Here is a 14312-nt window from a genome sequence, read left to right as displayed (position 1 = left end):
CTGATTCTGCGCATTTGTCATTTTACTGCACAAAGTTTTCTCCTTTTTTAATTTGATTTTTTTTTTCTTTTTCAGGTGACACCTTTAGCCTATAAACGACTATCAATCGACATCAACGACAATGAACCCTGAAAGTTCGCGAGAATCTATGAATCTACTGTTGTGGTTGCGAAAGTTCAGCAAGAACGTTTTAGGAGCCACTGGACCAATCGGTTGATTCTATACCAAAGTGACCGATTTATCAACGACCAGTGATCAAAATGTAGAAAAGAAGAATGGAGTGATTTGCAATCATTACTGAATCGACATCCGAAAAAAAAAGGCAGAGGAAGAACGAAGAAGTGATATCTCGCCGCTGAGGCGTTTCAGTTATAATTAGTACGAGTGATCTAGTTCCACAGAAATCTGGGTTCGCAACCAGTGCTTGAGACCCTCACGAAAGAAGCATGGTGGGTCGCACACGGATGAGCATCATCCTGCTGGTGGTGCTCATCGCGTGCAAACTGGCCGATCCGGTGCGCTCGAACGGTGGAAGTGCCACTTCCGGTGATGATTCGGGTGGTGGAAGTGATCGAAGATCTTTTTCGTCGCATCAAACTGAAGTGCCAAATGCAGTGCGGGGTGGCCGTGGTGGAACGTCCACGAGTACGACGGCACCGGCACCACCACCGGTGACGACATCAACCCCAGCAGCACCAGCCGCGGTGAAAGGGAGCAGCAGCAGCACGACCACTCCGACGGCGTCGATTGCATCGCAGCTGGATGGCCGATCTTCGCCAGATGCCACCGTCGCCACCGACAATCTAAATGGTGAGTAGAGTACCCTGCAGTCTCCACACAGTGTGATGATGGAATTAAGAGCACTAATTAAGATTCGCGCGCTCGCAATTGTGTAAAACCGTCGTTTGAAGCAGTTGTCGAGGGTCGTGAAGTAGTTGAGGGTGGTTTCGTAACGATCAGCTGCTGGCCAGCCAGCGGTTGGTCTCTCTAGGTTTGCCGGACGATTGGCACTGTAGTAGAAGAGTGGTGATGGTCCACTCGTGCTTAAGAATGATGCACTCGTGCCGCGTTGGTTGTTGTGGAAGAGCATTGGCTATAGTGGGACCAGCTAGCATAGGTATTCAAATTGAGTCGCGATGAGATCGCGTTGACTAAAATCATCGTCGCTTTTGTCGTGTCCCAAATTGGGTCAATGTGTTGCGACTCTTCGGTTGATCAGCAGCTGCCACCGCCACTACCGTGGATTCTGTGTTTTGGCTGAAGGAGGCTTATGTTGAGGACAAGTACTAGCCGGCTGCTGCTGAGTGAAGTGCGCGGGTGAAGATGGTTTTCGATTCTGCGTCGATGATGACCGGTTAGCGTTTTGTCGTGATTTCGATATCGAAATCATCGAGAGCTTCACATTGCAGATTCGACCTACATGATCAAGTAGTGTTTTAAGTAGACTTTCGCAAAACGTTCTTTCACATTAAAATAGTCTAACCCTCTTCAGCAACTCAAACACCAATCGCTCGTTCAGTCGTTCCACTTAGCTGGGAGTAGGTATCGACACTCTGGCGCACTCCCGAAACACAAATATTTATTGCACCGTAAATGCCTTTCACTTTGCCTGATTTTCACTTTAATTTTCCATGTTCACGTTCGCACATTGCGCATTGCGTGGTGGAGCAAAACTTCAATTCTCCGCCAAATCTGTTCGAGTTGCTTTTTCATGCGATGCTCCGTGGTGGTGTGGTGCTGCAACCGCAGCGCACCAAGCAATATGCATATCGTCTTGATTTGATCGACACTGCTGCTGCTGCTGTTGTCGGAAGATTTTTTCCAATGGAAATGACTGCCGGAATTATCGCTCCGGAGCGATCTCCGCAGGGGGCTTTCTTTCGCGGTCGGTGGTGACGATTTTGATTGGAAAGTTTTCGTTATGTTCGAATGCATAGTGGTAGAGCGACGACGTACGACTGTATGTTTGAATTCCAGCCGACAACGACGGTTTCACACGACGTTTTCGAATGACTGTGTTGTCGTTTAACCCTTGGCTCTGCGCTAAGTGGTGGTCTCAGTAATGGCACCGAATGAAAAGTTGGAGGTTTTAATTACCGCTATACTTGTTTGGGTTTTCGGGTGATATACCTGAAACACCGGGGTTAGGAGTTTAAAGGCTCATATTCGTTTTCGAATGGAGTGCTTAAAAGCATATGAACCCTTAAAGTCAAGTTAGTAACGGTTCAACTCTCCTCCCTATAAAAAGATTTTTGAGAAGCATTCAATGTACACTTTTTGCACTACTTATGATACAAAGTGCTTTTGAGGTATGGAATATTAGTTCTCATCTAACTACCTGGGTGTGAAGTTTCAAGCAAATTCTTTTTGTAGCAATTCAGTAGACTCCCAATAATTTGGAGTCCCTATGGAATTTTATAGAAACCATTTTCCTCCTTGTTTTTGAGGTAATTAAGCCCCTGCATCCAATAAGCTGAAAAACTTAGGAACTTATATAAGTTTTGTCTTTGGTTTAAATTCCTAGATGATTATTGCAAGAATATTTAGTACATTTTTTGTGAAGCACACTGAGCAATTTATTTAAAAATCCAGAGGAAGAATGTTTGGTTGTATAAAGGAAAGATTTTTTGAATCTCCCAAGCATGATTAACCCAAGAGCGGTCGCGTCGTGTACTGAGTACATGCACCATGAAAAATGCTTTTCATTGAAACTTTTTAGTATTTTTATATTTTTGATCAAATTTTGACACTAAAGCACATATGCTTGTAATTCAGAGATTTGCTAGGGGTTGTTAGCATGGGTCACCTGGTTCTGGACATAATTCGGAATCATAATGGGCCATTGCTAGTGACCTTTTGGAAGAAATAAATTTTCGATATGATAACAGGTTAGTTTATTTTTTTTATTTTTTTTTATGATCGTATCTCATACATCGACACTTAAACTAGATGTTCTGTGTATGATTTTACAGTATCATCATAATTTGGTAAAATAATGATGATAGTGTATAATCATACACAGAACACCTAGTTTAAGTGTCGATGAATGTAATAATTGAATAAGAGACCAATAAGGATAATTAAACAAAAAAAAATGATCTGCTATTATATCGAAAATTCATTTCTTCCAAAATTGCCACTACCAATGACCCATTATGATTCTGAACTAATTCCAGAGCCAGGTGACCATGCTAACAACACCTAGCAAATCCCTGAATTTCAAGGAAGCATGCTTTATGTGTCAAAATTTGGTCAAAAATATAAAAATTCTAAGATGTTTCAACGAAAAGAAGACATTTTTGTACTTTCGTTAGGAGCATTGATAATGAAAGGGCTAACTTCTCCAGTCTTTTTTTTTTCTATAGTCCAGGATACTAAGCTTTAAAAGTGTTTGTTAATGATGCTTCGCAAAATCACAAAAATTCTTTAAAAAAACAAAAAAAGTCTTTCTAATTTGTGGTATAAACATTCTTCCTCTGGATTTTTGAAGAAATTGCCCAGTATGCTTCACAAGAATTGTACCAAACATTCTTGCTAAAATCATCAAATAACAAAAATAACAGGTCAGTTCTTAGGCCTAAATGCACTAGAATTATAGAAGAAAAAAAAGCCTGAAAGTCAATTCTAGTCACTACATGGCTTGGAATCAGTTTTACGGATGTTCTGGAGAACCGATTCCGAGGTCAATTTTAAAATGTGGGCTTCGTGGCCGAGCGGTTAGCGGCGTCAGTCGCTAAATAAAGCAAAAAAACGAATTGTTCTAGCGTCACCCTATGAAAACTATGGGAAAATGCTCCAAATGTATGTATGTATGTAGGTAGCCACCATCCTAGCTTGAGTCTTGCTCTGCATGCAGTTCCACTTAACAGTAAAGATTAATTTCATTACCACTCTGAATTCAACATACCGCTGTATGAAGGGCCAAAAGGGGGTGTGGCGGACCCGTAAGTAGAGACACTTACGCGAAATCCGCGGGTTTAAGAGAATCTCCTTCCAACAGAATGATCCAACAGGGTGAATAATGAAATTTACATTACTTGTCAAGCTTTCTACGGGATGGTTTGTTATAAGAAGGGCGCGTCAAATCCATTGCAACTGTTGGGATAGAAGAACCCATCTACAAGGATGTTACAACTATGGGAAAATGCTCCAAATGTGGTCAAAACAGTATAAACGCTTTATCTTTTTTGTTTCAAAGTTGTCTAAGAACCATTTTTAGAGCTTAAAAAAAAAACGCACATTTTCGTGCGCTGAGAATGTTGCTACGTCATCCCGTTCAAAAGATATTGATGATTTTCTAGAAAAAATAGGCACTTTTCAAGTATTTTTCACATGAGATACAAAAATAACACCCCTCTAGTTTTTTTTATATGTTTTATAACAACATTTCTTCTTTTGAATGCGGGCAAAAGATATTTTTATGTTTACCCCAATCCGTCATAACACCTATTTAAAAAACTGTGATTTTTTAAGCAAAACGCCTGTAACTATTGAACCAAAAGAGATAACGACCATCTCAGCGCACGAAACGACGCGTCTTCAAATGCTCTACAAGTATTTCTTGGGTGACTTTGATGAAAAATCGAAACTGAAAAAGTTAACGCCAGAAAACCGGTTTTTCTTGAACCTCCCTAAGCTGAGTATAGAATTAGCATTTAAGTTAAAATACACATTTATAAAAACTAAAAAAAAACTCCCTAAGCTAATTCAGGAAAATACCTCTAGATCGGTCAATTTCAAAGCTACATAAAAAGTGTCTTCAGCAAACTTGCTCAAAATTGATAGATCTACAACTTTCCCGAAGAATGTATACAGTTATTCTTGCAAATAAAAAGTTTGGTTCCCAATTTCTTTGAAAATATGGACCACCCTAATTTTCATGTATATTGAAAAGATGGCCTTATGTTTAGGAACAACTTTGTAGAAGACCATATTAATCTAGAAAATCATTTGAAGGCGCTGTATGCATCTTTCCTCGTATATCTGTTTGGTGGTGGACCATTGTGCAGTGGCAAATATCTTACCATCTACTTTTATTTTTATTTTTTTTATAACAATTTCTTTTGAACTTTTTTTTGGTTCGCACAAAATTGGGATTACTAACAACGCCTGGTATTTTTTTTTGGTACTAAACAAAGCTTTGACACCAATTTGGGAGCCATTTGTAGTCTCAAAAATGGCTAAATTTTACCGCGTGAAGAAAATTAGATCAAACTTATTGTTAAATTATAGATTTAGTAAATATTTTAACATATGATCAAACAATGGGTTGGCATGAGCTGAACTAAACTACACAGTTTATATTATGGGTTAAACCCTAATCCGCTCGAAAATCTTTTTTTTCCCTTTTTTTCTTTTTTTCTTTTTTGTCGAAGTCAAAAGAAGAAAGGTACCCTAAACGGACAGTGGCAAGAATATTGCCACCAGCGCTGGTAGCCTAAATGGGTAGTGGCAACTATATTGCCATCTCAAAAGCGCGTTTTTGGGGTCAACAGGCAGTGGCAACTATATTTCCACCTAGATTTTTAGGAGTTTTTATTTAAGTATGCGCTGACAACTCTTCTTGTTTTCTCGGCCTTAAGGCACATAACATAAGTGGAACTCTGGCTCAGAAAGTTGATGCCTTTTCGATTCCGTACGCTGGTATACAGGGCATCGAAATGTTAAATGCGTTATAACATTATTGCCATATCATTTTTCAGCACGTATATTATTTTTTGCAATTTCTCATCGTAATAGGCTGTTTTACCTCACGCAAGTCTGACAGGAAAAGGCATACTTTCCCACACCAAATGGCCGGGGTTCTGCTAAACCGAACTAAGCGCCAAAAAGTTTATTCCGAGATAATTAAGCTTCAACCACTCAGAAATAAACAACAGCTAAGATTATTTGAAACTTTTTCGCACACATGTAACTTACAAGCCTTTATTAACCATCAGAGATGAAGAAAACATGTAAATTATTTAAAATCATTGATATAATACCATTTAATTTCTCAATACTTTGCACTCAGTTCACTCTGGCTGAACAAAAACATTGGAATATGGTTTATAGTTCAGTGTGGCTGACTGTGTTTCTTTGTTTCAGAGAAAACCAGTCGGAATGTGATAAAAAAATCTCGATTTTTCAGTGTCTATGAAGTTGAAATCGATATCACTCACAATACTTTACATGAATCAGAGAGGACGCGTAGTATGGTAGCACAAAGGTCTCAAAATAGTGTGAAATGTAAACGGCGGAAGCCCTCCCAGCTCAGCCCTTCCCATCTATGTTTTTTTATAGGCGGTGCATGTGCAGGCACAGAACAAGAGTGATTATGTCAAATGATGTCCTTGCATGTCCTGAGGTCCTGAGATGTGAAAATGGAGCAATTTGTGTACTTCAAATTTATACTGGTCGAAGAAAACCATGAAAATGATCTGCCAAAGTGAACTAAGACAAAAAAAATTTCGAAAATATTAAAGAGATTCGAACTTGGGTCCTTTAAGTGATAACCAAGCACGTTACCTCTAGGTCATTTTACTTAGCTGAAGGTCAGTTGTTAAGTCTGAATCAAGTTCTAAACATTCTTCTCTAGCATGGTTTTCGTGAAAACGCCATTTTTCGATCAGCCAAAGCGAACCAAGTGTTTGATTTTTTTCAAGCTTTATTAATCTTATTAGCCTTGTTGTTCAATGACGGCTCCTGGGTTAAATAATCAGTATGAGGTGTATCAACATAACGCATGTATTCAAAGCCAGTTCATCTTTGTATTGTTGAGAATAAATTGATTTTTAAATGCAGTGGATTTGGTTCGGTCTAGCTGACTGTGATTTGGAAAAATGGCGATCAACGCCATCGAAATCCAAATCGATCCTCCAACACCCGTATTTTTGATTACGTGTTAAATTCTCTCACAGATTGTTACTATGAGTCGGTTAGAAGTTAGAAATCTGACAGCGATGAGGAAAACTTGAAATGTTCATCATTTGGACTAAAACTAAAATATTTCGCTGATTCTATGGAATGGTTTACAGTTCACTCTGGTTGGATGCAATTTTATTTTTTGTATGTTCTGCCAAACAGAAATTTTGAATTTACTCCACGAAGAGCTGTCAGAATTACTGGATTTTTACACGAAAAGAAGATCATCATATTCTTCATCTAATGGTTAAGAAAACTCAATTTTTCAAAAAATGGTCTTTGGTTCGGTTTAGCAGAACCCCGACCAAATTATCAGTGCTGTAATGGTTCATTACAGCACTGATTTGCGTTGCGTAATGAACCATTACAGCACTGTTTTCAGTTTTGATCAACTTCTTGATGCTTTCTGGATGCAGGTTTGAAAAATTGTGACAACTGCACAGTATAACCTGCTATGATCAGACTTTCTTAAAGATGGCTTTGAACATCAGTGTGCAGTTTGATATAAAAGTTTTGTTAAAAACTATCCTCAAGTGGTAATTTATGAAATTGCAAAAAACGTTGTACGCATCTCGGTGCAGAACTCGATTTTTACAGCACTCGTCGTACTTATCCAACTCGGCAAGCCTCGTTGGATAAGTGTACAACTCGTGCTGTAAAAATCTTCATTCTGCACCTTGTTGCGTAAACTACTATTTCAGTGCTGTGCAGGAAAACAAAGACTAAAAGATCTAGACTGGCAGCACGTGAAGATTTAAAATAGGACATAAATTGTGATGAAACTTTGCAATCTCAATGAATAATTGGATTTTCAGCAGCTAGTTTTGTGCATGTCTCAGATGCCAATCTTCGTTCCTGTACTCTTTGCCAAAACTGGAATACTGTTTTTTGTTTACCAAAATGAATGACAGTTCGACGCCTTTCATAATAGATACAGGGGGTGGCCAAAATGTTTGGGATAGGCAACTTTTTTTTATCCCACCAAAAACTTCAACATGCTATAACTTTTCATAGAGTGCATCAAACAATCTAAAATTTTGACTGTTTGTCAACCTGTTATATGTGCATCATTGGTACAAATTTGGGCTCGATTGAATAATTTTTCGCAAAGTTAGAACCGTTCGGGTAAAACAGACAACTCATTTTTGAGCTGTCATATCTCGGAAACCAGTGAACCGAATTGAATGATTTTTTTTAACGATTATCAACAATATATTGATACTTAATACAACGTTATAAAATGTAATATTTTCTCAAAGCGAATTGAGTCATACCGGGTTGAATTTTTTACCCATATAGAGGAAAATAAGTCAAATTTACAATACCACACAAAAAACACTAAATGTGTTCTTCATTTAATCTAAATAGGCTCCAATATATCTAATTAAAGGTAACTTGAGAACAGATATGGAAAATCTTTGAACATCAACACTAAAATTTATTGACATATTGACTTAAATAAATTACATTTTTTCGAGAAAAATCCAAAAAGTGTCAATCCATGATAACTTTTTTCAACGTTCAAAAAGTATTTATGTTTAAATAGTTTGTGAAGCATTTGTATATTGTTAGTGTACATTCAAAATTTCATTCAATTCGGTTCGCTGGTTTCCGAGATATGCCAGCTCAAAAATCAGTTGTATCAAAAATAGTGTTTTACCCGAACGGTTCTAACTTTGCGAAAGATTAATCAATCGAGCCCAAATTTGTACCAATGACGCACATATAACAGGTTGACAAACAGTCAAAATTTGAGATTTTTTGATGCACTCTATGAATAGTTATAGCATGTGAGAGAAAAAAAGTTGCCTATCCCGAACATTTTGGCCATCCCCTGTATATCAGTTTCGCCTGCTGGAAAAAGGATACAACTTTTTCCTTCGACCTGACCATGGAGTTCCACTTATGTTATGTACTTAAGGGTTAAAATAAAAAAAAATCTTAATAAAAATATTGTTCGCCGCAAAAGCCCCTCGTACGGAACACCCTGTAGCGAGTCAACGTGAGCCACTACTAATACAAACATTACTTACAGCTTGAGCTGAACTTACTCGAAACAACGAGTTTCTGCTTCGAGCCCTCCGAAATATCTCTTCGCAACAAATATAGAAGCCTTTAACTTCAATTTTTGCAATGTTCTGAATTGAAATATATTTTTATGTTTAAAATGTGTAAACAAATAAGTTTCCTAAGGCTTTTCCGAAGGAATTCAAAAAAAAAAAAGATTCTGAAAAATATCTTAAAGGAATAGCCCGATTGCCTCCCAAAGGAATTTCAGGTGGAAGTGCCTAGCAATTAGTGAAGAAATTCCTAAAAGAGTTGACGTTGGAAATTCCAAAGACATTACTGGAGTATTTCATAATAAATTTGTCGACGGAATAGCAGAAAGTATTTTCCATGATAATTACGAACGAAAACGAAAAGACCTATATAGTGCCTATAAAAGTCCCATAAATAAATTAATTCTTGAAATGATATCCGAAGAGATTCATAAAAAAATGAATTCTCTTACGAAAGGCAGAAGGATTTTCCGAAAGAAGTGCTGAATCAAATACCAAAAGAATTTTCAAAGCAGTTTAGTTAGAAATTTCCGAAAATTTTTGAAAGGATTTGTCAGGAAAATTTGCCCAGGAATAGGGTATTGTGCCACTTGGGCGGTGGCTTCTATATTCGTCTGTTTTCCACTATAACTCTGTCAATTTAGAACCAATTGATTTGAAATGTTGTACACGGGTAGATACTATACCTATCTCACCGCATTCCAAAAATTGTGTCAATTGGTTCAAATTTGACTGAGTTATAGCGGAAAACAGACGAAAATAGAAGCCACCGCCCAAGTGGCGCGATTCCCTATTCAAAAAGATTTTAAAAATATTTCAAGACTTTCGTTCATCGCAGCAAGTCTGCTGAAACCTTTAAAACGGTCCTGAAATGAGATAGACCTCGCAAAAATCAAACTAGTAGTTCATTACAACACCAACGCTACGTATTGAATGAATTTTGAGCTTAATTGTTTTCTGGAAGAAAGCATCCATGCTTCATTACCACTTTGCAAAAAGCTATATCACGAGATATACGACTCTGAAACCAAACTGGTAGCTAATTACAACATTAGGTCCACGTGTAGTTCTAGATGAAAGCGGTTATCTCTCTGAGCAACTTTATCGAAAACAGTATCCTTCTAAATGGTCCAGAACGCAAGATATACGACGCTTAGATCACACTAGAAGCTCCTGAAAGCACTAGCTAAGTAAATGCTCGTAGGACATTTATTCAGTTTCGTAGAGGGACCATTTTCAAATATTTAACAAGCTATTGCTCCGAAATTTTTCAAGGGATTATTCTGAAAAACCGTGCATTGATTGCTTAAGTGATTCCTTCAAAAAATTATCGATGGATTTATTTAGGAAACCATCAATTGATATTTGCAGAAATTATTCCGGTGATTTCTTAAAAAAAATCTTTCAGAGATTTTTTTTCAGAAATTCTGCCAGAAACACCTTTGGAAATTTCTCTGAGAAATGTTTCAGGATTTTTTTCCAGGGATTTCTTTAGAAAGCTCATAGCTTCCTTTGGAAATCTCTTTCGAAGTTTTTGAAAAATTACCCCGGGAATATTTTTTAGAACTCTTGGATTCCTTCCGAAATTGCCCCATGATTCTTTTAGAAAATTCTCAAGAAATTCTGTTTGCGTTTGCATAGCAAAAATTTGCTTCAGAATTTTCTCTAGGGAGTCTTCCAGAAATGTCTACAATAATATTTCTTGAAAAGCTTCTATGGGTTTCTTCAGAAATTTCTGCCTAGATTTTGTCAGAAATCCATACGATAACAATTTCTGGAAATCATCCACCGTTGCCTTAAGAAATGCATTAATCGATTCTTTCAGAAAGCAAAAGTTCAATAGATTTCTTCAAGAACACAGACTGCTTCAAAACTTCTTCCAAAGTTTTCTTAAAAAATCTTCCATGAATTCTTTTAGAAATTTTCTTGGGGACTCTTACTGATATTCTTTTTACGAGATTCCTCCAACGATTGCTTTAGGAAATCTTCGATGTACGTGAGTGTGTAGTGGATTGGTATCTAAGCCAAAAGAGAGGTGGATTTGTGAAAAATGAAATGTTCATGGTTGGACTTGGAGTCAGTTTGTTTGTCGTTACCTGTTCTGTGGCTTAGTTAGTTAAAGCGCCGGTCTAGCGAATATGGAGTTGTTGGTTTGAATCTCATCAGAACGTGTTTTTTTTTCGCAAATTCATCTCTCAATTTGTCAATTAGCAACATTCTGTGCCTTTCAATTATATTTTTTCCAGTGTGTTTCAAACATACCAGCAAATCTTGTAAATGTTAGTAAAGGGCTATATAGATATATCATATATATAGAGCTATATAGAACTTCTCCAGGAATTTCTCTAATATTAATTGATTACCTTTTGTAGGAATTCCAGCAAAGGTTTGCCGAGGATTCCAGGAAGTTCTGAAAATATTGCTACAGAGATTCGTTCAAAAATTTTTATTTCTAGATATTCAATCAAGAATGCTTCCTATGATTTCTTCAGACATTTCTTCAGGAATTCTTTCAAAAATTCCAGCTTGGACTCCTTCCGAAATTCCTTCGGTGTTCCCTTCAAAAATATCTCCAGAAACTATTTGATAATTTCTACGGGGAGATTCCATCTGGGGATTTCTTCGGGAATTTAAGCAAGCGATTTGTTTAAAACTTCCTTCATGGAGTTTCTCAAAAAAACCCTTTAAACATTTCTCAATAACATCTTTAGAGATTGCTGCGGAAGTTCGTCCAAAGGTTTCTACAAGAACTGGTTGAGATTTTTTTTTCCAAGGATTTCTGGAAAAATTCCTTCAAGGATTTTTTTTTAGAAATTGCTGTTGCGGCTCCGTCTGATATATCTCAAGATTCTTTCAGAGATTCCTGCTGAAGTCGTTTCAGATATTCCTCCTGGGATTTTTTTTCAGAAGTTTTTTCTAGAAGTTACACACAAAAAAAAACTACTGGAAACATTTTTCTTCCTGAAGGAATTTCTGAACTAATCGCAGGAGTATTGCCTGAAAGAGATTCATAGAAAAAATTCTTGCTAATTTGCTGGATAGTTTGCTGGATTAATAAGTAATTTTTGGAAGGTATTTCTCTAGGAATTTTTGAACAAATGCCTGGTAGAATACTTTAAGAAATTCACCTTCTTAATTCGCAGAAAAAATCATGAGAAACTAAATAAAAAGAAAATCGGGTTAAGTACGGTTCCTTTGAATTCCACTAAGAATTTGCATCCTTTGACAGATACGTATTTCGACCTCAACTGTAAGGTCGTCTTCAGTGTCTTGTCGAGTCAAGTACAAGACACTGAAGACGACCTTACAGTTGAGGTCGAAATACGTATCTGTCAAAGGATGCAAATTCTTAGTGGAATTCAAAGGAACCGTACTTAACCCGATTTTCTTTTTATTTACAGATATTCCCCTAACAAGCCCAGGTTAATCATCATCACCATGAGAAACTCCTGAAAAAGTTCTGAAAGAAATTCCTACGGAAAATATGCTTAATGAATTTGAGGAGGGATTCCCAAATAAATCCGTAAAGTAAATTCAGAAAGAATCTTTTTAAATTATCTGCAGAAATTGCTGGAGATCCTGGAGATACATAGAGAGGAATTCTTAGATGAATTTCTTATACACTTTCTGAAGGAATTGATACACAAAAATCCCTGAAGCATTACCTGGAGTGGTGTAAGTTTTGAAGGAAGTCCTGCGAGATAAAAAATCTTAGTAAATTCTTTTTAAAAGGAATCCTTGTAAGAGTACCTGGGAGAACTAGAGAACCCTCTGCAGGTATTCATTGAACATTTTTTGGGAAAAATTCGTTAAGGGATTTCAGGGATCTTCAAGGGATCTTAGGTCTGAATAAATCCTAAGCAACCGGAGGAACTTGTGGAGAAAGTCCTGGGGTAACTTCTATAATTATCCATAAATTGTATATGTTAATATGTAAATTAAATTGAATATGTAAATAGGTATTTGAGAGAAGCCCTGAGTTTATGTGGTAAGGTACACCGGGGCAAGTTGAAACGGGTGGGGCAAGATGAAACAGCGAGTTAACATGATGTTTTCAGATGATGATAAACAATTTAATTGTCATAAAACATAGTTTTTGATTCAAACAATCTTGTAGCGAAGGATAAATTTCCAAATTGTATTGAAATCTATTTCAAAACTTCGCGTTTCATCTTGCCCCACCCATTTCAACTTGCCCCGGTGTACCTTAAGGCCTTAAGGAAGATCTAAATCCCGTAACGTGGGTAGATCACCTTAGAACGGTGCGTTACGGTGTAAGATCTACCACATTGCATCAAATTTTAATCTTTTTATTTTTTTGCCTAAAGTGGTCGCATACCATTTTATAATTTGATGTATTTTTGTAATGGTCATGTTTTAATTTATGTTTTGTTTTTAACTGCTAATAAACCTTTTTGTTTCAGGAGGATTCAGGTAATTTTATTGTATAATAATACCATGTTTTAAAAATAGTAACTGTAACGAGCGTATCACTTATGCCTTATTCAGTATATATCCTTAATCCTTCCCGAGCAGAAGGGAATAGCAACAACATAATAAAATGTGTTATTTTGGAAAAATAACTGAGTAGCGGAAAGAGTTATTTTCATGTTATTTACATAACATATCCTGTTATAAACTTGTCTGTCATAAGCGGCAAAATAACAAATATTATAACAAAAAAATGTTCCTGGAAGACCTGTTTAATAACATGTTTTGTTAGTTTCAATAACAACTTAATAACAGCGAATTTTGAAAATATTTCAATAACAAATTTTGATATGAATACGTTATTGATAACAATCTGAAAACAAAATTTGCTTTTTCTCTGTTGCGGATAGGAACTCCTTCAAAGTCCCATATGCATTCAATGGGATACGCAACAATAGGATCTATTGTTAAATTTTTCATTCATAATTAGGATGCTATTGTTGTCGCAAGCGATTTCTTTTCGAAAACAGAGACAAACAATAGTTCTCGTTTATTTTCCAAACAACTTACGATGAAAAACTACCGTCGTTTTGAAACCCTTTATTAGGTGGTTCATTGTTAATAAGATTAATTTACATTATTACCTCATTGATTGACACATTTATCCTAGTTATTCTAAGTGGGCTCGATGCAGTGAAATCAATAAAAATAAAATGTCTAAAAATAATCTATGGAGTTCTTGATGACTTATTTTTTTTACATTTTTGTCGAAAATGTGTTGTTCGTCGTTGAATTCCACCAGTTGATCCAAAATGTTTCATAAAATGGCTAACACTCTATTACACTCTCTATTTTCGTATTCATACCTAACTGAAACTGGGACAAAAAAAACAGGTATACTTTTCAAAGTGCTTATAA

General features: G+C 36.5%; 1 protein-coding gene across 1 annotated transcript in view; it reads left to right on the top strand.

The window, feature by feature from the left end:
• The window catches only part of LOC109419618 (mucin-2), a 481698-nt gene that overhangs the window by 88829 nt on the left and 378557 nt on the right, over positions 1 to 14312 (top strand). Inside the window, exon 3 of the mRNA XM_029870881.2 lies at positions 76 to 810. Coding sequence (XP_029726741.1) covers positions 447 to 810 — 364 coding nt within the window. The 5' untranslated portion in view covers positions 76 to 446. The remainder of the gene's footprint in view (positions 1 to 75; positions 811 to 14312) is intronic.

This window comes from Aedes albopictus, chromosome 2 (assembly GCF_035046485.1).
Source record: "Aedes albopictus strain Foshan chromosome 2, AalbF5, whole genome shotgun sequence".
Lineage (NCBI taxonomy): Eukaryota > Metazoa > Arthropoda > Insecta > Diptera > Culicidae > Aedes > Aedes albopictus.
Note: the sequence above shows the minus strand (reverse complement) of the source record. Positions and strands in the feature narration are given on the sequence as shown.